This window comes from Brassica rapa, chromosome A02, assembly GCF_000309985.2.
Source record: "Brassica rapa cultivar Chiifu-401-42 chromosome A02, CAAS_Brap_v3.01, whole genome shotgun sequence".
NCBI classification, from domain to species: domain Eukaryota; kingdom Viridiplantae; phylum Streptophyta; class Magnoliopsida; order Brassicales; family Brassicaceae; genus Brassica; species Brassica rapa.
In genome coordinates, this window is record NC_024796.2 from 25,060,959 (window position 1) to 25,084,633 (window position 23,675).

Consider the following 23,675-nt stretch of genomic DNA (forward strand, 5'->3'; position numbering starts at 1 on the left):
ATCAAACTTCGCGGATTAATACCGCGGAAAGTTCGTTCTTTATCGAAATAAATCGTAGTAAACGCTTCGAGTCGGAAGACGGCCCAAAGGAACCTAAAACACGACTCGAGGCCCATCCTACGATTTCTTAACCAAAAGCCCGTAAACCACAACACGGTTTATGCTTGGTCCACAAGGGAGGATAAATGTCAAGTTTCCGCGGATAAATACGGAAGTTTTGAAGATAATTGTGAAGATCGGGAAAAATAGAATATCTCCATTTTATGCTATGACGGCTTAAGGGCAGGAGAGTAAAAGCGTAAACCGACCTTGGAGCTAGTATATAAGGAGTCCTAGGCGAGGAGCATGGAGAGAGGATTCTCAGAGAAAACTTAGCACTTAGAGCGATTTAGGCATTTTTCCGTTTTTGTTATTTCGAGCTGCGACTCAATTAGGTTTAGCCGTCTTAGGGTTGCTAGAACTACGAATCTCGCCGACAGCTCTCGAGCCCAGGCTTATACCTTGTTGTAAACGCTCATACGCAAATTCGGAATAAGATCTTCTCTACTCTCTTTTTCGATTTCTTATTTTTATCGTTGTTATTCTCGTGTTCTGATTGCTTGACGTGTGGTATTAGCAGATATTCGGGTCCTCTGGGAAATTAGGGTTTTCCTAGTTTCTTTATTTAAACGGAAATCGACAGTGCGAATTTCGGTTCCCACAGTAGTATTTGTGAACATCACTTTCCAAGCTTTGATTGTATTCTTGCAAGAGTTTGTTATGGACTTTTATAATTGATTGATCATGACCAAGTATGAATAAACCCAAATTTATAATTCATTTTTATTGCATATATTGCATAACATGTCCAGTCCTTATATTCTGAAATGATATTTTTTTGTTTACAACAAGATTGTTTAGCTTTCATATATTATTTATACTTAAAATAAAAAAAACTATTATTTTTATATATCTTATTATTTTATACATATTTTGTTTCAATATAAATGATGTTTTAGGTGATTAATGTTGTTTTACAATAGATAATATTTCTCATATCTAGTTAATTTAAACTTTATCAAAAACTGTATAGTCAATTGTATTTTTTATTATTTTATAATCAAATAAAATAGTTTAAAATTATATTTTCAATATTTTTTTTAAATAAATTTCTTAATATGTGTATAAAGAGCCAAAACTCCATCTATTATGAAAAAGAGGGATTATCATGTAATTCAAATTATTTGTATAAACAATTAAAAGAAAATTCTATAGATCTATGTTAACTAAATTTTGATATTTCTTTTTTTATTTTATCCAAGTTACTGCATCTAAATATTTTGTCTATTATAATAAATTAACTTTCAAAATTATATCTATTTAGCACTTTCAACTTAAAAGAAGCATATATATACTAAGTGATCTGGGTTCGAATCATTCTCATGACACTAAACATATGTAGTCACGCGGATATAGAAACATGTTTTAGACCTCATTCCATCCGTAGATTTTACCTCTTTTTTGAAAATTTAGTTTGGATCATTTTCATAAATCTCGAAAGCCCCCAGATTAATAAAAGGTATTATTGTTGCTTTGTTAATAATCAAATAAAATTGAAGAGTATTAAACTATATATTTAAATTATTCCATTTGAAAGTTAAAACTGGTATTATTGATTAAAGAAATTCTAAGCTATTTATTACTTTGAAATATCATGGAAGATAAGAATAACCGGAGATGGGCACGACAAAAAGGAATCGATTTCTGGCTCCACTGTAGTAAAACTATTTTCAACACATCTTTATAATATAATAGATCTCAATTATATTAAAAAATAGAGATGTTATTATTATTACCAGAAGAACACATGGGAGCAAAATTTTATCTCTATTTTTATTGAATAACAGAAATTTCTAAAATAGAAACAAAGATGCCCAAACATGTAGAATACAAAATAGTCATGGTATTTTATCCATACGTTCATTTCTACAGAAAACAATTATCCTTATTCTAAGTAAGCTCATCCTCAAAATAAAAAGTTCAAGGATGAATTTTCCTAACAAAATACCTCAAACATATCAAAAAGGCAACAATGACCTTAAATTGAATTATAAATTGAAAACTAAAAATTAAAAAAAACAATTGTAAATATTAAAATATAATAAATAATTAAAGTAATTAAAATAAAAGAAAACACTAAAAATCATTAAAATAAAAAAACCTAAACCTACACTTTATGTCCCACTATTTTTTTTATTTTATTTTTTTCTGAAAAATCGATTTTTCATATATGGAAACTGAATAAGTCCAAAAAATTTATTTCCATAGTTTTCAGAACTGATTATTCTTATCCGCAGAATACAGTAAATTTGTAGGACTCGGTTTCTATGTGTTTTTAGATTTATAGTAATGTGTAGATTTTGATTTCTACATGTTTTAGATTTACAGTAAATTTGTAGAACTCGTTTTCTACAAGTTTTTAGATTTATAGTAATGTGTAGATTTTAATTTCTACAGGTTTTAGATTTATATTAATCTGTAGATTCCGATTTCTACAGAATTTAGCGCGATAGGTTAAGCGTGGAATATGTATTCTAAATATTTTTATAGTATTATTGTGTAGGTAGATCATGTATTCTAAACATAGTAGATTCAATCAAAAAGTAGATTTTATTTTCTACTTTGTAGAATGTCAGTTCTACTTTATGTAGAACATAATTTGAAATTATGATTTAAATATTTTTAGAAAAGAAAAAAAAATACCACTAATTTCATATGGGTATTTCATCAGTAGTTACTATTTTCCAATTTTTTTAGTTTATAAAACTATTTATTTGATTTATTTTCAAAATTTTTAAAGGGCATTAGAAGCAAAAAAAAAATAGGAATTAGCCTAATGTGACATAGTTACTATTTTTTGGCAAAAAAAAAACATTTTTCCCTATTTTTTACTTTTAGTTCATTTAGATCATTTTAGGATGCATTTAGAAGTCTTTAATGTATATATGTGTGTTCATTTGCATTTTATAGAGCACATTAGCAAACTTAAGAGGACATTTCTGAAGATTTAAGAGTTTGGGGTCAAATTGATAACATGGCAAAACTTGGAAAACATGTTGTGTAAAAAAAGGAGAAGTTGGTCGAAGGGGATCGATCGATCCTGATATCGATCTCGAGCGGGGTGACCACGGCAGCTTTGATCACGTCGCTGTTCGTCATCAAGGAGAAAATTTGACGTGATGAGACGGATATCACGGTGGAGGGAGGAACATAATAGGTGGTAGACCGTAGCTGGAGCTGATCCGCATTTCAGCGACATGGAAGATGGAAGTTCGAACGCAGACCACTGACACGGTGATCTACGTTCAGGGAGCACTGCGGAGAGAGACTTGTTGCAATGTGGAAGAAAAAGATGAAATGCAGTTGCAGTCCCAAACAATTTAAGAAAGACTGTGAGTAGTATTTGGCGATCAACGATCAGCGTTTGGCATTTGAAACAGTTTTTGACATGGTTTAATTTGGGATGATCCGAGTTTATTGGGTTGATCCGGTTTTATTTTAGCCTACTATTGATATGTTTTTAAGCCAAACACCTTATCTATTTACTTTTGTAAAAGTTTAAATCTTTTTATTTTATAAGAAAGTATTTCATATAATCTTGTATGTATATTGTGATTAGCTTGTTATGTACAATGTTTATCTCTAAACTTTTCATGTGCTTAAGTATTTCATGGTGATTAGTGGATAGTCATTTTGTGGATCTATGAGTTAAGTTAGGATAATTATGTGAAGATCTAAGATGTTTATTTCTTGATCTCCTAGACATTATTTGAGAAGCGATTTACCACATTTTTTTTTATCTACAATCACTTTCTAAATAGTCTATAAGATCATGTGATGTTTTTTTTATCAATTATTGGGCTCCGGCCTGGGTTTTAACAGGTTTGATGTTGTATAATCTTGCGGTTACCACCACCGCGATGTATATGTACTGTAAAGCTGTTCATGGCGAGCTTGCTTGGGAGATTGCAGAGGAGTTTGCAGGAGTATGTGAGTTTGCCTTTTAATGATGGTAAAGTTCCTCACATGGTGTATGTATCTTACAACGGACATTGAAAGAGTTAATGGCCAGTGTTTGTGTATTGAATCTTAGTTTTAAGTGTTCGACTGAATCGAACAGTGAGTTCGTGTTTGGTTTTGATATTCTAAGCTTTTGTAATGTGTGTGAATAATCTAAAGTTTGTGGTTATTGAAAGTTTTGTTGGTAAAGATCTTAATCATCTTCCATTAAAGATTTCATTTTCTTATAAACATTGTTATTACAAGAAGAAACTTCACAAAATATAACCGTTTATCATAGTTTCTATTTGTAGAAACATGTGGTAATGTAGTAATCATATAACTAAACAGGTTCATTAACCAAAAATAAATCGGCACAACTTTTTTTTTTTTTGGGTAAAATGTTAAATTATTATACCAATTTTCGAATTTGAGACAGACGTTACACAGTAAACAGGTAGCAGAATGCGGAAACGAAACTAAACAAAGAGACCTAAGCGGAATGAGACAAACTAGATGATAGCCGGACAAAGTCTAAGAACCCGATTCGTTACGAGTCAAGCTCGAACCTTGCAAACCGAGACCGCTCGAGATCGAGAGCCGGGCACCGCGAGCTACCGAGAGAAAGGCGCCCTCAAACCTTGATGCTACGGTTCCTACAGCTTCCGACCTCTCCGCCGAAACCAAGACCCAGAAGAAGAATCCGAACACAAACAAAACTCAATTCACCCGACAGCTGAACTTCCGACGGCACGAGAGAGAACCACCAAGCGACGATGTCGTCGTTTGTCAAGCCGTCTTGAAGATTGCCGCCTCCATTCCAACTCGACATGACCGATACACCCATTGAACCGAAACCCCATATAGAAATAGCGGACCGAAAGGCGGCTAACTCTCCGAAAGATCAACCGCAGTAGAACGAGCCGTCCGAAAGACCAACAACTTCACAAGAACAAGAACAAGAACAGAGTCCAAACCACCACACGAGCTCATCCAAGAGCCGCAACTACCTTATTTGAAGAGAGGGAGCGAGGAGGACTTAGGTCACGGCTCAGACCAAACCGGAACCACCGGGAAACTGTCATAAAGGACAGAAAATATAGACCCCAACTGAACAACACGCAAGCTGCCACCACCACGCGCCGACGTGACCACCGCACGTTACCACAAGAGCTCATCGGAGACAGAGACCATCACCAGAAGAGCCCACGCGCGCTTACAGGAGACCACCTGTAAAAGAAGAGAGACCGAGCTCCAGATCCGCGCTATTTGAAGCCTTACCAAACCCATACCGCAGAGCCCCACCGCACGCCAGAGGACAGAAGCTCACCAAGCAGGGACAAGGTTCTCTGCAACCCCCACGCAACACCACTCTCACTCAACACGCAACGAAGGGAAATAAAAATCCAAACCGGACAGAGGCACTACAAGAGACCAGAACAGAGCTAAGGAGAAGCAAGACACCGTCCTCGAGTGATAAACTCTCCAGATCTGACCATGGACCAAGTGAAAACTCTGGATCTAAAACGGGTTGGACCTTCGCCGAACGCCAAGAGCCGCAGAGGGAAAACAGGGGGGAACAACGAAGAAGACACAGAGCAGAAGAAGAAGAAACAAACAAGGCCCGGCGGCCGCCTGAGAGACACGGCGGCGACCGCCGGAGGGCGGTGGAGTAGCGGCGGTAACCTAGGCGAGGTAGAGAGATGGGAGAGAGATTTTAATTTTAGAGAGAGAGACTGCTTCTTAATCAACGTTGTCCTATGCAAGAAATCGGCACAACTTCACAAGCCAAGTATTCTTCTTTTCTTAAGTGATATGCTCTTCTTTGAGCCTTAGACACGCAACGGTCTGTTGTTGGTTCAAGTTAACCGTCGTGAGATTGTTGTTTGGTCTTAACTGATTACTGCTGGTTCTAGAAGGTGGAACGTCGTAGTTATGTTTCCCTTCATATGTTGTTACAACAGCTTTTGGGTCATTTACTGTTCTTTCTACATGTTTTCTCACTCCACATCCAGGTGTTGTACAACCGAATTCAATTTATTCCAGAGTCCAGACAAGAATCAAATGTTAAATATACTAAAGCTGTTTTGAGAATCAAATGGAAAAATATACTAAAATGTCTATCAAAGATACATAAATGAATATAAAGATAATTTTGGAAAGTTCAAGTATATATGTATATATATATATATATATATTAATAACTAAATTGTAATAATTCTTTAGTATTTTTTCTATTAATATGCCTTGAGTTATTTTGTAATTTATATGTATAAGCCCGTGTTCGAAAACATGGATTAGGTGTCCAATTAAACAACTGTAAAGCATATGGTGGTTACAAACCATGGCTTTTTGTATAAATTGGCCATTAAAATCAGAATTTTACAACGTATTAAGTCGTTTAACACGATTTCACATGGATTAAGGCGGTTAACATAATGTATGTATTGTCCTTCTTTGTCCTTAAAATAACGTGTGCACTTTTAGATTACTACTCCTAATCTCTCATTAATTAGTCAAATGTTATTAATCCCAATTTATTTTAATCTCAGCCATTTAACACCATCATGATTTCACAGAAATATTTTATGTTCAGTTATTCCTTTAGTCAACTCTATGGTTGTGACTGGAAAATTGTAGCGTAGCATAGAGGAAATAAAGTGGTTGAAAGTGGAGTAACATAAAACAAGTGGAAAGAGGAAAAAAAATAAAAAAAAATAATGAGAAAGAGAGTAAAAAGGAAAAAAATGTTGTTCCTCTCATTATATCTAGAGTACCATCTAGTGTATGTTTCTCTCTTAATAAGAGTAAACTAGATGTCGACTCGCGCAACCGCGCGGATGTTTATTTTTATTTATTTTTATAGAAATATTTTATTTTTAATTCCACATTGGTATATATTAGTATAATATATATGAGGTGTGTCTATCATTTTTTAATACATAATAATTTTATTGTATATAATTTTTTATTGAATTGGTTGTTTTCAGATCACGTTTTTGGCTTGGAAAAGATTGATAATTATTTAATTCCTATAATGTAGTACACATATTATTTAGTTCCTATAATCTATAAAGTAAGTTATTTAGATCTATAATAATATAAGATTATAAATTAAATGTAACATGACTTTCTAGTAATAGGTCCATTAGGTCTATTTTTTTAAAAATCACACATGAGTCAAGGTTGTGACTTCTCTTTTAATATATAAGACTAGATTTTGACCCGTGCAACCGCACGGGTGTTTGTTTTCACTTTTTTATACATAAATTATTGTTTTAAAACATAAGTGGTATATATATTTAATGTTAATCATATACTTAAATATTGATATAACTATTTCAAATACAATAATTTTATAATTTACATGTTATAATTAATTAATTGTTTAAACCTTATGTATTTGCCACTTCTTATTATATATTGATCTTATTGTATTTGCATTTATTTATAAAGCAAATTAATATATTCATGAGAAAATATATTTAAAAAATATTTTGTATTTATTTTAGGCTAAATTCTGACCCATATTTCAAAACTGGATTTCTTTTTACCAATATTTTTATGCTTATTCATTTTAGATAATTTATTATTGTATATATAAAAGTGTAAGATATGTTAATTTTTAGACATGTATTATATAGTTTGTTAATTTTAAGCCTTCTATCATCATATTATATTTTAAATAAATAGTTTATATTTATGAAAATAAAATTTATAAATTTATCAATTGAATATAATTTTATAATATTTATTTTAGTATAATAATTATATTTTAACATGATCATGACTATAAAAGATAATAAAATATGATATAATTTATTTATTTTCATTTCTAAACGATAACTTAAAATACATTAAGTTATTGTTTAAATATTTTTACACATATTTATTAGAATTTTTAAAATATAATATATAAATATATATTATATTTAAAATGAAAATATATTATGATTAAAGTAGTTACAAAGATTTTATAATATTAACTTTAAAGAAATACATGTTAATTTTTATACATGTATTATATAGTTTGATAATGTTAACCCATCTTACCAACATATTAGATTTTATTTTTGAACATAAATATTTTATAACTACGAAAATAAAATATATAAATATATAAATTTAATACAATTTTATTATATTTAGCTCAATATAATAATTTTATTTAGCTCAATATAATAGTTTTATTTTAATATGATTGATTATGATTATATAATAAATAAAATATTATAGATTTTTTTATTTTTCATTTTATATAACTGAATATATTAATGTATAATAATATTTTAAACTAATTTTAAAATTAGTGAAAATATTTAAATATAATTTCGAAAATGAAGATCTTGTAAAAATCTTTTCAAACAGATTTGTTAGACTTTTAAAATAAATATATTTATCTTTAAAATGAAAAGATATCAAAAGATTTTATGATTAAAATATTTTAAAATTCTATTTATTATTAGTTTGAATTAAAATGTAGTATGAATTTCTATGAATAGGTCCATTAGGTCCATTTTTAAAAAAAATCACACATGAATTAAAGTTGTGACTTCTGTTTTAATATATAAGATAATATAGATTTTTTTATTTTTCATTTTATATAACTGAATATACTAAAAATAATATTTTAAACTAATTTCGAAATTAGTGAAAATATTTAAATATATTTTCGAAAATGAAGATCTTGTAAAAATCTTTTCAAACAGATTTGTTAGACTTTTAAAATATATATATATATATTTAAAATGAAAAGATATCAAAAGATATTATGATTAAAATATTTTAAAATTCTATTTATTATTAGTCTGAATTAAAATGTAGTATGAATTTCTATGAATAGGTCCATTAGGTCCATTTTTAAAAAAATCACACATGAATTAAGGTTATGACTTCTGTTTTAATATATAAGACTAGATTTTGACCCGTGCAACCGCACGGGTGTTTGTTTTCACTTTTCTATACATAAATTATTGTTTTAGAACATAAGTGATATATATTTTTAATGTTAATCATATACTTAAATATTTATATAACTATTTCAAATACAATAATTTTCTAATTTACATGTTATAATTAATTAATTGTTTAAACCTTATGTATTTTCCACTTCTTATTATATATTTATCTTATTTTATTTGCATTTAGTTATTAAGAAAATTAATATATTTATGAAAAAATATATTTAAAAAATATTTTGTATTTAATTTATGCTAAATTCTGACCCGTATTTCAAAACTGGATTTCTTTTTACCAATATTTTTATGCTTATTCATTTTAGATAATTTATTGTTGTATATATAAAACTGTAAGATATGTTAATTTTTAGACATGTATTATATAGTTTTTTAATTTTAAGTCGTTCTATCATCATATTATATTTTTAATAAATAGTTTATATTTATAAAAATAAAATTTATAAATTTATCAATTGAATATAATTTTATCATATTTATTTTAGTATAATAATTATATTTTAACATGATCATGACTATAAAAGTAGATAAAATAGGATATAATTTATTTTAATTTCTAAACGATAACTTAAAATACATTAAGTTATTGTTTAAATATTACACTAATTTATTAGAATTTTTAAAATATAATATATAAATATATATTATATTTAAAATAAAAATATATTATGATTAAAGTAGTTACAAAGATTTTATATTATTAACTTTAAAGAAATACATGTTAATTTTTATACATGTATTATATAGTTTGATAATGTTAACCCATCTTACCAACATATTAGATTTTATTTTTGAACATAAATATTTTATAATTACGAAAATAAAATATATAAATATATAAATTTAATACAATTTTATTATATTTAGCTCAATATAATAATTTTAATTTAATATGATTGATTATGATTATATAATAACTAAAATATTATAGATTTTTTTATTTTTCATTTTATAACTGAATATATTAATGTATAATAATATTTTAAACTAATTTTGAAATTAGTAAAAATATTTAAATATAATTTCAAAAATGAAGATCTTGTAAAAATCTTTTTAAACAGATTTGTTAGAATTTTAAAATAAATATATTTATATTTAAAATGAAAAGATATCAAAAGATACTATGATTAAAATATTTTAAAATTTATATTTATTATTAGTCCAAATTAAAATATAGTATGAATTTCTATGAATATGTCCATTAAGTCCATTTTTTAAAAAATCACACATGAATCAAGGTTGTGACTTCTGTTTTAATATATAAGATGGGAGGAAATTAAACTCCACCTGATTGGCAACTTTTAAGAGTAAACTGGAGTAATTGATTTTTCACCTTTGTGTGTTACGCTAGAAATGCTATACAATCACACACTATATGTTGACTTGAGAACATACGGGTAAATATGATTTGTAATTTTTTTGGACTCTTCATTCTTCATACTTAAGTGAATGAGTTTCGTCGAATGACAAGTGGATTATATAGTGGACGATGTTGAGACTTTATAGTTACTTAATTTACATTATTAAATTTTCATTTGACTGAAAATGACATGTCTTGTAAAATGTGGATTGCTCTGAAACTTGAAATGATTGACTGGAAAATAATTTTAAATTCAAAGGGTAGATAAAGTCTAAAATGATCTAATGTTACATAGAAATTTGGAAATGACTATTATTTTGACACAAAACAAAATTCCTAAAACGACTTAAAAAACAAAACGGAGGGAGTATAATTATAAAGAAGTTATAACTTTGAGTAACAACTGAATTCATTTTATTCCAGAGTCCAGACAAGAAACAGAGAAGCTTACTGTGATGTTTATTTCTATGATATTAGGGGTTTGTTATGAAGTGAATAAGCTTTATTGATCTGAGGGTACATTTTCCTTGAAACTCTCAATTCTCTTGAGAATCTCCAGTAACGAGAGCCTCTGGTTCATGTCTACGCCCCAACACCTGACAATAATGCTGAAACAATCATACATGGAGAGTGCAGTTCTCAAGCTTTCTCCTTTTTCCTCTAAATGAATATCTTCTTCTTCCTCTAAACCAGTTGCTGTTATAACTCTCTTGACCTCCTTAACAATCTCCTTGACAAAATCGGCTTCAGAGCTGCCAAATAAATATACTTTATTAGTTTATTTCATAAATATCCTTCACATTTTGAACTTGAAACATCCAAGAAGAATGAGTATTGAGTGGGAAGTACCATCTTGTTGGATACACACTCCAAGGCTTCCTTCCATTTCCTGATCTGATCTCCACTGGAAGTTTTCGCAAGCGTCCAGAAGTTTTCACCAAACTCACCTGTCTGTTTTCTAACGTCTGTTGCACTCACTTTGTAGAAGATTGGGATGATTTGGAGCTTTCTCTGGTCCGCAAGCTTCTTCATCTTCACAAGCTCGTCCATGCACCAGCTTGATTCCGCGTACCTATATTTGAAAATGATGATGATTGTTAAATATTCCTAAAGTATATACATAATAAGTAGAGTAGTATACAACACCTGGTAGAGAAGATGGCCAGCGCGATTCTCGACTCATCAATTCTTACAAACAGATTTTTGAGATCTTTGCCTCTCTGCTCGTATTTGTCTACGAAGAAGTTGATCTCGTGCTTCTCAAAGGCTTTAATGAGGTGGCTAATGAAGTTGTATCGCAGTTCCTCTCCCCGGTAATTGAAGAACACTTGACGATGGACATCCATGGTAGAGAATACTCTCATCGATCGAGTGAATAGGAACGTACAATACGAAATTATGCAAGGAGCAGCAATGCTAGATATCAAAGAACAATGTGATATATTTTAATTTTGGGTAAATGTATTCTATCAAATATTTATAATCTTGCAAATACTCTCTTAAACTAAGTCACCGACATTGAACATAAACAGCTGGCGTCCTCGAGTCATCCAACCGGTGTTGGCGTCCTTGAGTCGTCCGACCGGTGTTGGCGTCCTCGAGTAAGCATACCAGTATCAGCAAATGATATAATTCTTTTGAAACTAAAATATATTATTTGATATTTATTAGCCAATAATACAAAATTGAGAAATACACTCTGATAATCTTAATTTTTTATAACGAATATATTACACAATGGTCAAAATAACCAAATTAAATTTTGATTTAAGGAGGTGAAAAACATTTATTTATGCGGTTTAACTAATCTATACATACAATTTAGATTTGGGGATAGGCTTTTGGAGAGTAGTTGGGTTTAGAATATTTTTTCAAAAAATATATTTAAGATTTAAAATAATAATATTAAAAAGTTTCAGTTTTTTTCAGATTTAAATTAATATTGTAAAAACTAATAAAAGACACAAAAGTTTTATATTGAATTAAGTTTTTTCGACAATAAAAATTTATATATTATATTTATATGTCTATAGAGTAATGATATTGTTGTCATTTACCTCTTTGATAAAAAAAAATTTGGTCATTTTTATTGTGTGTCTTTTTAGTTTAAAAAAAAAACATTTATTCAATTGTTTATAAGGATTTACCCAATAAAAATTTTGTAGCTCACGATTTTTTCTGTGTCAAACCACCTAAGTATGAAAAGTTTTAAAAAAACTTAAACTTAGGTATCTTATATATTAAAAGAGAAGTCACAACTTTGACTCATGTGTGATTTTTTTTAAAAATGGACTTAATGGACCTATTACTAGAAAGTTATGTTACATTTAATTTTAATATTATCATTATTATAGATCTAAATAATTCACTTTCTAGATTATAGGAACTAAATAATATGTTGAAACAACCAATTCAATAAAAAAAATATACGATAAAATTATTATGTTTTAAAATATACGATAAAATTATATTAATATATACCAATATAGAATTAAAAACAAAATGTTTATATAAAAATAAATGAAAATAAACATCCGCGCGGTTGCGCGGATCGAGATCTAGTTAATATATTAAACTTTGAAACTAATTTATATGTTTAATACATCAAAAATGTGACTAATAATGTAGATAAGAATAATAATGTGACAGTTTTTTTCATTTTCTTAAAATTTTAATTATAAATAAAAATCATTTAAAAATATTTAAAATAACATAAACAAAGAAAAATAAAATAAATTATCTTTAAAAATAAATTAATAAAGTAAATATAATATAATAACTATAAGATAAAAATATATAAAATAATTCAGATAAATAGATTTTTTAAAAAGAAAAGTAAACTAAATAAAAGAACTATAAGTGTCAAAACCGGTGACAGAAATCTATCGAAAACTGCCATGGAGATGTATCGAGAATCAGTAACGCCAATTGTATGGAGGTTTCAGAATGTTATTAAATATTTGAATTTAAGAGGTAAGCTTTTGACATAGATCCGGTGACAACAATCTATCAGAAAACGTCTTTGGCTTTACCAGTTCTCGATATATTGCCGATGATGGTTCTCGATAGATCTTTGTCACCATTCTGGGTCAAAATGTTGGAACTATTTTTTGAATATTATGAATATTGTATTTATATGTCAAAAATAAAGTTTTATTTGAATGAGAAATGAAGGTGTAATGTGTGTAATTTGAAAAATTTGTATAAAATAATAAATACACACATTGGATATTTGAACTTGTATTTGAATTTTTTGATTTGTTAGTTGGATTTTATGTTCATTAACTTAATCTTATAAACCAAATATATATTGATCTTTTATATTAATAAAATATGAAAAAGATATCCTTTTAAAAGTATATTATTTAGTTTGAATTGGTCAAACAATAATAATTTTACTCTTTAATTTCTTGTTCAAAATGTGGAATAAATTTACATAATAATTGACAAGAATTAAAAACTCCATTAGTGCACCATAGAAGTTTCATTTTTTGTGTTGAAAAATAAAACTTGTGCTTCTCATGATTTTTCTTTAAAAGAGCTTGCTAGCATTATAGAAAAGACAGACATTCATACAATCAAGAAACATTTCTCCCACTCAGAATAGTTACGTTTATTTTTATTTTTTTTTGAATCTGAGAGTACAACAAAAAATTAGAGTCGATAAATTATGTTTTTCGGTGATGGTAAACATAAACAATGCTGCAGTTGTATCCTGGGAATCTAAACGCTATAAAACCGTCACACTACGGAGCGTTTAAAAATTTAAGGAAATAAATTAATTATCTTGACTCTGCAATTCTTCTTTATTCTTATATTTCGGTATTGTAATTTTGATTTATGTTCTATTATTCTTTACAAATATCAGTTGTGTTATGGTAGTAAAATACAGTTCCTACACAAAATCCGTCACGGATGATATATGAGAAAACCATCACTTTTGTATACCTGTCATCTGAAACCATCACCAAAGACACATAAGTCGAAAATTATCACTGTCACTAGTGATATGTAGAATATTTGAAAACAGACACAAGATAAATGATTTAGAGTTTCTCTTTTTTTTTAATTATTTAATTTAATTTATTTTAAGTTTTCTATTTATTAGAATTATTTCATTTTTTGTTCTTTTATATTTTCTACATTATTTATTTAGTTTACTTTATTTCAGTTATTTTTATTTATTAGAACTACTTTTCCTATTTTTTTTATTTTAGTATTCTTCTTATTTTATTTATTTTATTTATTTATTTTAACTGTTTTAACTTATTACTAGGTAATTTTCCGTACTCATGAAAATAAATATGTATAAAGTAAATATATTATAATAAATTATTAAAAGATTTCATTTTAAGTTTTAAATTATTTTTAATTTGTATTGAAATTAATATGAGTGGTTTATTTTGAATAATAATATCATGTTATTTTTTAAAGATCTTAATCATCTTCCATGAAAGATTTCATTTTCTTTCAAACATTGCTATCACAAGAAATATCTGATCACAAAATGTAAACTATTATCAAAGTTTCTATTTGTAGAAACATGTGGTAATGTAGTAATCATGAAACTAAACAGGTTCATTAACCAAAAATGAAACGGCACAAGTATTTTTCTTTTTCTCAAGTGATTTGCTCTTCTTTAAGCCTTAGACGCGCAACGGTCTGTTGTTGGTTCAAGTTAACCGTCGAGAGATTGTTGTTTGGTCTTAACTGATGGCTGCTGGTTCTAGACGCTGGAATGTCATGGTTATGTTTACCTTCATATGTTGTTATAACAGCTTTCGGGTCATTTGCTGCTCTTTCTACATGTTTCCTTACTCCGCATCCCGGTGTTGTACACTTATAGTAGCTCCTGTGAATACATCAAAACGCGTTTTAAGGAGAAAAAGACTGATGAAAATGTAAGAACTCATTGACCGGTTTGGTTTGGTTATATGTCTCACCTTGGATAAGGATTCCCTTTGACTACTTTCTGACCATACTTGCGCCATCTATATCCATCATCTAACAGATCAACTTCACTCCTCGTTTGGACAATAATTCTAGGCTCTGTCACGGTATTATGCGATGAAGAAACCGGTTCTGAAACCCGGACTTCCGTATTTCTGCAACAATAAAATAATTTATTTAAATCTTGTCAGAAAAAAAAAACTCATAAGAGATGAATGTAAAAGAAACAGTCGCATTTAGTATTTGTAACCTTCTCTTGGGATCAGGCTCATCCTCGTGTGTTCCTCCCAAACTAGTTTCTGCATTACCAACTTCCTCGCTATCACTTGCTTCAGACATCTGCTCCGTTATTGTCACCTGACTTGTTTCCTGGTCTCTCTTAGTCTTGTTGAGACTGCTACAACTCCCGTTATTGTCCCTGCCGCGCTTATTGTTTTGTGGAGGCTCATGATTGTGCTGACCCTTGTAAATGATTTCCGTTACTTGTCCATCGACAGACCTCTCCACTTTCTTCTTGACAGGACACGCAGGATTCGTACACTTGTAATAACTCCGAGGAAAATCGCTACCTTTGACTTGCTTCTGCCCGTACTTCCGCCAGTTGTATCCATCATCAGCTGGTTTATCAGCAGCATTCTGAGGCCGCGACCGATGCTCGTAGACGGATACTTCAGAGTCATCTCTCTGAGCCGGGGCTGGTAACGAGGGAACCTCAGTCAATAAAGTTTGTTGTTGTGTAGAAGATTCTGATTGCATCTGGATACTATTGCCTTGAACTGCTTGTGCAGTGACTTGTGCTAATGCTTGTTGGTGTGTCATACCAAATGATCCCTACACGTAAAAATTCACATTTCTATTAGCTAATGACATCCTCGAGGGATTAAAAAAAAAAGATCAAGATTTTGTCAATATTAACGCAATAAACAATACTAATGATCATTAAGAGTTAATTATTTGTCTGAAAGTTTCTTACTTTCAATATACCATAAACAGAGACTCTCATAGATTCAAATGCCCAAAAAGTCAAAGTCATATGAACGCATAAAAGCCCTAAACTTCCAGTTACTAAAAATAGAATTTCAAAGTAAGACAAAAAAATAAATAATCTTGAAATGAAAGCCACACCTGAATGGGTGAAAACAGACCAAAGAAACTGGGAGAATCCAGAAGCGTCGCCGGACTTAGTCCCGGAGGCACGGTGAACATCCCCGGTGGCTGTGTAATCATCAATCCCGTTGGTCTGTTTTGCTTGAACCTCGGGTCAAGAAGACTGTCACCGCCACCACCGACAGAGCTTACAGGTGTCTGATGAGCACCAGCGACGACTGCAGCAGCGGCAGGAGAAGCCATAGCTCCGGCGACAAGCTGAGAGAAGGATTTGAATTCATCAGGATCAGAGAACATATTAGAGACGAGAGTCATGGGACCAGGACTGAATCCACTAAATCCAACGCCACCGCTATAAAACATTTCCCCAAACGGTCGAGGAGGAAGCGAAATCGTCGGCCGTGAAGCTCCTCCGGTGGATGATTTCGACGTCAAAGACTGTTTTTGTTGTTCTTCTTCATTCTCTGCCATCGATTACGATTTTTTCAGACAAACGAGGATAAAATCTAACAAACCCAACTCACAAAAAGAAAGATCTTTTTACTTTCCTCTCTTTCTAAAACTCTGTTTTGTTTCTTTAACACAATTCGTGTCGTGTTTCAGTTTCACTTCGCCTTTTTTTATTTTTTAATGTATATATTTCTTCTGCAACCTTTAGTGGAGAGATTTTGAGATTTTATTTTGTCTGTCTTCATTTCAAGCAGATCTAGAAAATTATTAAATCTGCCTTTGCAGTACAAAGTCTGCGGTGCAGATATGAAGTTATGAACGAGTAATCTCTCTTGTCTTTTTCCCCCTTCATTTTTACATTACTTTTATTTTCTGGTTTATTTATTTTTAGATATAAAATGACATATCTTTCATTTTGAATGCTAAAAAGATAATACTATTAAAGGTGGTCATGGAAAGTGAAATTCCGAACTTATTTGAATTATTCTAAAAGAAGTAGCTCATGCAAAAATGTTCAATCAATAACTTTTTTTTATAGTTTATAGACACAAAATTTGAATTCTTAATAAAAAGAAACTAGCTATGTTAATAAATTATGTTACGTATTATTTAATACATCGTGTTTTCGTTAAAACAAAATACATCGTGTTTATTCATAATAACTGGGTTATGATTGACTAATAAGAGCATCTCCAATGTACACCTCTATAATTTTTCCTAAAATAGAGATTTCTATTATAGAAGTGAAAATGCTCCAATGTATGCCTCTATAATAGAGTTCCTCTATTTTAGAGGAAAATATAGAGGAAAGTTACTTTTTGCCTCTATATTTAGAGGTGAAAATATTATATCTTTATATTTTCCCCTATAAATAGAGAAACTCTATTATAGAGGCATACATTGGAGCATTTTCACCTCTATAATAGAGTTTCTCTATTTTAAAGGAAAATATAGAAATAGAAATAAGGGTGGGTTGGAGATGGTCTAAGGGAAATGAAGTTTATAAATTTCATAGTTTAGTACTTTAGTTATTATTGTTGTAAACAAAAAAAGAAAAACGGTATGGAACTACGATTATGTCCCTAAAAAGACAACGATGGTTTTTTGTGCCTCACAAGTCAACAGCAGCACCAAAGCACGACTCAGATAGTTTTGTAACTAGTTTGTCATCACCACGTCCTACAAATAGCAAGCCGCCACGTGCTCACAAAATGGACCGGAAGGTATGGTCGGAATAAGCCTAATCATAATACCTGTTTTGTTAAGACAAAGGTCACAAAACACATGAAGTTCGCTCCTGCCATGAATATTATTTTCCAAATCAATAAAAATATTCCTTAACATTTTGTTGGCATCATCATGAAACTGTGAAAAACGAAAACGTGTGGGTTAGATAAAGAGTGAGAGAGTGAGTCAATCAACTTGACATTTGGAGGGGGCCAATCAACTTTTGAAATCAGGCCACCATTAATATCTGTGGGAACCACGTTGGGACCCTTTTCATTCACTGCCACAACGAATCGTGTCTTCACTTATCCCATCAGGAAAGCTAGGAACGAACTATGATTTTAAACGGTTTGATGAGTCGGATACGGGATACTTTATAAAACTTGATTGCTAATCACACATAAAGGTATTCAAAGTTTTGTTGTGTTCTTTTTGGATCCTATAAAATTAAGATGTAGGATTTTTACAGTGTAAATTATGTTGAAGAAATCTTAATGATATTAAATCCTTTTGTCACCATCTCTTAATTGATTTCTCCAAGACAAGCTTAAACGAGCTCGTCTTTCAAAAGTGTGTTGAACGGTTTGTGCTCAACAAGAGTGACTCAAACATTAGAAACACAGAGACTGATACGGAATGATATTTTTAATAGTCATGAGTAGTGGACTTTACATTCACAATTTATTTGGGACAGACATCTTAAGGATTTAATAGGTGTATACAAAACATGTTCTTGGAATTGTTGGGATCGGATAAGCAAATCACGCTAGCTCCGAAACCACACTGTTGGGGAAATAAGAAACGGACACGGCGCAGCGGAACTTAGCGGTCGTGTTTCCCCTGACCTTGTGAGAACCTGAGAGGAGAATACTTCGACAATTGCAGGATATGATATAAGCAATAATAAAATGAGACAAGCAATTTTAACATGGAAAACCTCCTCGATGTGAGAAGGAAAAACCACGGAACCGTAGTCCACTCAACAATCCACTATATAGATGTATGTGAGTACAACCACGTCCTCCCTGTTCAACAGCCTGAACAAAACAGAGACGCTAGCTTCAAAGAGCTATCTCCAACACAAGAACAACAACAATAAGAGAGCAACACAAAGCTTCAAAACCGGCAGCAACCAAACGACCTCAGCTCACAGGGATTCCGGAAACCAAAGACTAATCCCACCGTACAAATCCAAGATGAACAAATCAACAACACCTCTGCCAAATCTCAGCTCAATCAGAGAAGATCTCACCGTCGGATTTACCAAACACTCAAGACAGCACCACTGAAGAACTGTGACGACCAGCTTCACGAAAACTCAGACAACAGAAGATCCAACCGTTAGAATCCAAATCCCTTCGGTGAACCTTTAACCCACTGACTGACGAAGCTTCCCACAAAATATCAGTGCGATCAGGATCCGTTTGACCCTCCAAACCTGCCTTGACAAACCCAGACGAAAATCTGCCTCTTCTCTCATTTTCTCTCTTTTGTGTCAAGAGTCTTCTTGAGTACTCTTCTTTCTTTCTTGTGTTATGTGTCCTGTCTTTTTCACAAACTGGGTTAAGAGACTTTATATATGTGTCTCACTAACCTTAATAACCTCCAAGGCCCAATACTAATCTCATGGACTAATATCAATAGTCTATCACCAAGTTTGGTTATCACCAACCAAACCCATTGAGTTTCCTCCATCTAGAAGGAACCCAACAAACTCCCCCTCCGACTAGGTGGAGGAAACAACCATTCCGGCTATCCCTCGGCATACTTCAAGCTTCCCCCTCGGCAAAGCCTTTGTCATCATATCAGCTCCATTATCATCCGTATGAACTTTTGCAAGTTCCACTTCCTTAGAAGCAACCACATCTCGTATCCAATGATATCTTCTCTGGATGTGTTTCGACTTCGAATGAAATGTAGAATTCTTCCCGAGACAAATAGCGCTTTGACTATCACAAAGCAACTCATACTTTTCTTGCTTGAAACCGATCTCTTCACAGAAGTTCTTCATCCACAACAACTCTTTACAAGCTTCAGTTGCAGCAATGAACTCTGCCTCAGTGGTAGATAATGCAACACACTTTTGCAACCTTGACTGCCATGCCACAGCTCCACCCGCAAATGTTACCAAGTAACCCGAAGTAGACTTGCTAGAATCAACATCTCCAGACATGTCAGAATCAGTGAAACTGACCAGCAAAGGCTTCTTAACCCCGAAAGTAATCTTCAGATCAGAAGTCCCTCTGAGATATCTCAAAATCCACTTCACAGCATTCCAATGTTCTCTCCCCGGATTGGAGATAAACCTGCTGACAACTCCAACGGCGTAGGCTAAATCCGGTCTTGTACAGACCATGGCATACATCAAACTACCCACTGCAAAAGCATATGGAACCTTCGCCATATCTTCCTTCTCCTCATATGTCTTCGGACTCTGTTGACTGCTCAGTCTTAAGTGTGGTGCAAGCGGAGTACTCAACACTTTAGACTTGTCCATGTGAAACCTTTTAAGTACCTTTTCAATGTACTTCTCCTGAGACAAGTGAATCAGCTTCTCACCTCTGTCTCTCGCAATTCTCATACCGAGAATCTGTTTCGCTGGACCCAAATCTTTCATGGCAAAGAACTTCCCAAGTTGCTCTTTTAGCTCCTTAATTCTTTCCATGTTCCTGCCCACAATCAACATGTCATCGACATACAGCAACAAGATGATAAAATCATCATCACCAAACACCTTCACAAAAACACAATGGTCTGAATCAGTCTCTGCATAACCATGCTCCCCCATAACAGACTTGAACTTCATGTACCACTGTCTCGGTGCTTGCTTCAATCCATAAAGGCTTTTCTTTAAGCGGCAAACCAAATTTTCCTTGCCCTCTTTAACATAGCCTTCCGGTTGTTCCATGTAGATCTCTTCCTCCAAATCACCAGGAAGGAAAGCAGTCTTCACATCCATTTGCTCAACCTCTAGATCAAGGCTCGCTGCCAATCCAAAAACAACCCGAATGGATGACATCTTCACAACAGGAGAAAAGATCTCATCATAATCAATCCCCTTCTTCTGGCTGTAACCTTTCACAACCAATCTAGCCTTGTATCTGGGTGGATTATTTCCATCTTCATGCTTAATTCTGTACACCCACATATTAAGCAAAGCCTTCTTGCCCTTAGGCAATTCCACCAACTCAAAAGTGTGATTCTCTTCAAAAGAATCCATCTCTTCATCCATGGCTCCAAACCACAGATCTTTGTGTTCATCCTCCAAAGCTTCATAATAGCTTTCAGGCTCTCCCCCATCAGTAAGTAAAACATACTCACTAGGATCATACCTTGTCGACGGTTTAAGACCTCTCTCGGATCTTCTCACAACAGTAGGTTGGTTCTCAGCAGCTGGTATCTCACCATGATCGTCACCATGATCACCAGTGCCATCTTTATGTGCGGGAGCATCTGCACCGGGTGTATTATCCTGAACCTCAACCTCAACCTCACCGTGGACTGATGTAGAAGGAGTAGCCTCTATATCGATCAAACCTTCATAAACCTGAGTTGGAATTTTGGACTTGTCAATATCCTTAATTGTTTGATCTTCCATGAACACAACATCTCTGCTCCTTACGAGCTTCTTCTCAACGGGATCATAAAATCTGTATCCGAACTCATCCTGACCATAACCGATGAACACACACTGCCGCGACTTCATCTCAAGCTTCGATCTATCAACCTTGGGAATATGAACAAATGCCTTACACCCAAAGACTCTCAAGTGACTGTAAGAAACATCCTTACCAGTCCAAACCCTCTCTAGAACATCACCATCCAATGGAGCACTTGGTGACAAATTCAGCACATGAACCACCGTGTTCAAAGCTTCTGCCCAGAAAGTCATCGCTAAGCCTGACTGTGAGATCAAACATCTCATCCTCTCGACAATCGTCCTGTTCATCCTTTCAGCCAACCCATTCAACTGTGGAGTATAAGGTGGCGTGAACTGATGCCTTATTCCATGCTCTTTGCAATAAGCATCAAATGGTCCAAGATACTCTCCACCATTATCACCGCTGATACACTTCAGCTTCTTCCCCGTTTGTCTCTCAACCAACACCACAAAATGCTTGAAATATCCCAGCACCTGATCCTTCGTCCTCATAGGAAATACCCACAACTTCCTTGAATGATCATCAATGAAAGTCACAAAATATGATGCGCCGCCAAGAGATCTTGTCTTCATTGGACCACACACATCTGAATGTACCAAATCCAGTACCTCGGGTTTCCTAGAAGGCGCAGAAGACTTGAAAGATACCCTGTGTTGTTTTCCCGCAAAGCAATGCGAACACTTCTGCAGGTGCAGACCAGAGATTCCTGGAATCACCTCATTCTTAGACAACACAGTCATTCCCTTCTCACTCATGTGACCGAGTCTCTTATGCCATAGCTCCATGGCATTATCATTCTCCACGGCATTAACTGCATCTTTGGAGACCTTAGCCTGCATCCAATAGAAGGATGAAGACTTCTCACCTCGAGCCACAATCAAAGAACCACGAGAGAGCTTCCATTTACCACCACCGTGCAAGCTGAAATAACCCTCATCATCAAGTCTTCCCGTCGATATCAGATTCATCCTAATGTCAGGAACGTGCTTAACATCCTTAAGCACCAACCTAGTCCCAAGACTAGTCTCCAAGCATATATCACCAATGCCAGCAACCTGAGCCATCGCATCATTTCCCATCTTCACGGAACCATAATTACCCGTAGTATAGGTAGAAAACAAATCCCGCTGTGATGTTGCATGAGTAGTAGCTCCACTATCAATCACCCAACTGGTGTCTTGGCATGCGACATTAATGGCATCACCCTCAAGAAGAATGAGAAACTGATCTTCGGTGGCAGTCACCCGATCCACCTTTTCTTCTTGATTACTTTGCTGTTTGTTTTTCAACTTCCAGCAATCCTTCTTCATGTGCCCTTTCTTGTGACAGAAATAGCACTCCATATTAGCAAATTTATTAGATTTGCTCCTGCTCCTGTTCTTGTCCCTCTTGGGATCTCTACTCGAACTCCTCCCCCTTGACTCAGTAACAAAGACATCTAAACGCGAACTGCTAGCATTCGATTGCCTTCTTGCTTCCTCATTAAGAACACTGTTCTTCACTGAATCCATCGAAATGACACCTTCCGACGCGGAGTTACAAAGAGACATCCTGAAAACCTCCCAAGAATCCGGTAAAGTAAGCCATAGACCGTGAATCTCATCATCAAACCTGATGCCCATATCAGACAGCTTGTTGAGCAATCCTTGAAACGCATTCAAGTGATCCGTCATCGGAGTTCCCTCCAGATACCTCAGCTCAATCAACTTCTTGATCATGTACATCTTGTTGTTTCCGGTCTTCCTAGCATACAACCGCTCCAGCTTCTTCCACAAAGAACGAGCATCCGTCTCAGTCTCAATATGATGCAACACATTATCATCTATCCACTGCCTTATCAACCCACACAATTTGCGATGCAGCAGCTTCCACTCTTGATCCGTCTTCTCCTCAGGTTTCTTCTCC

The 23,675-nt window shown here is 32.9% G+C and overlaps 2 protein-coding genes and 1 long non-coding RNA gene across 3 annotated transcripts; 1 reads left to right on the plus strand and 2 right to left on the minus strand.

Moving 5' to 3' along the window:
• Positions 1–510: 510 nt before the first annotated feature.
• Positions 511–5,494, plus strand: LOC117131716. Its single transcript, XR_004454892.1, has 2 exons — positions 511–2,454; positions 2,497–5,494. It is a non-coding gene; the product is annotated as an uncharacterized LOC117131716 (long non-coding RNA).
• A 5,382-nt stretch (positions 5,495–10,876) lies between these two features.
• Positions 10,877–11,720, minus strand: LOC103854098 (protein PHLOEM PROTEIN 2-LIKE A5-like). The gene is made up of 4 exons (XM_033285292.1): positions 11,521–11,720; positions 11,322–11,446; positions 11,224–11,278; positions 10,877–11,126 (listed from the first exon to the last, which is right to left on the minus strand). The coding sequence occupies exons 1-4, from the start codon at positions 11,718–11,720 to the stop codon at positions 10,877–10,879; spliced, it is 630 nt and encodes a 209-aa protein (XP_033141183.1).
• Positions 11,721–14,994: 3,274 nt separating this feature from the next.
• On the minus strand, positions 14,995–16,902 carry WRKY3 (probable WRKY transcription factor 3). The gene is made up of 4 exons (NM_001301981.1): positions 16,450–16,902; positions 15,575–16,155; positions 15,318–15,479; positions 14,995–15,226 (listed from the first exon to the last, which is right to left on the minus strand). The coding sequence occupies exons 1-4, from the start codon at positions 16,900–16,902 to the stop codon at positions 14,995–14,997; spliced, it is 1,428 nt and encodes a 475-aa protein (NP_001288910.1).
• Positions 16,903–23,675: the final 6,773 nt, after the last annotated feature.

Excerpts from the sequence above, each read along its gene's own strand:
- LOC103854098 (XM_033285292.1), bottom strand. The coding sequence starts at position 11,720 with ATGGATGTCCATCGTCAAGTGTTCTTCAATTACCGGGGAGAGGAACTG. Across the intron at positions 11,279-11,321 it reads AGACGTTAGAAAACAGACAG|TGGAGATCAGATCAGGAAAT; the intron begins GTGAGTTTGGTG and ends GAAAACTTCCAG. Across the intron at positions 11,127-11,223 it reads AGTGTGTATCCAACAAGATG|CTCTGAAGCCGATTTTGTCA; the intron begins GTACTTCCCACT and ends TTTATTTGGCAG.
- WRKY3 (NM_001301981.1), bottom strand. The coding sequence starts at position 16,902 with ATGGCAGAGAATGAAGAAGAACAACAAAAACAGTCTTTGACGTCGAAA. Across the intron at positions 15,480-15,574 it reads GAGCCTGATCCCAAGAGAAG|AAATACGGAAGTCCGGGTTT; the intron begins GTTACAAATACT and ends TTATTGTTGCAG. Across the intron at positions 15,227-15,317 it reads AAAGGGAATCCTTATCCAAG|GAGCTACTATAAGTGTACAA; the intron begins GTGAGACATATA and ends ATGTATTCACAG.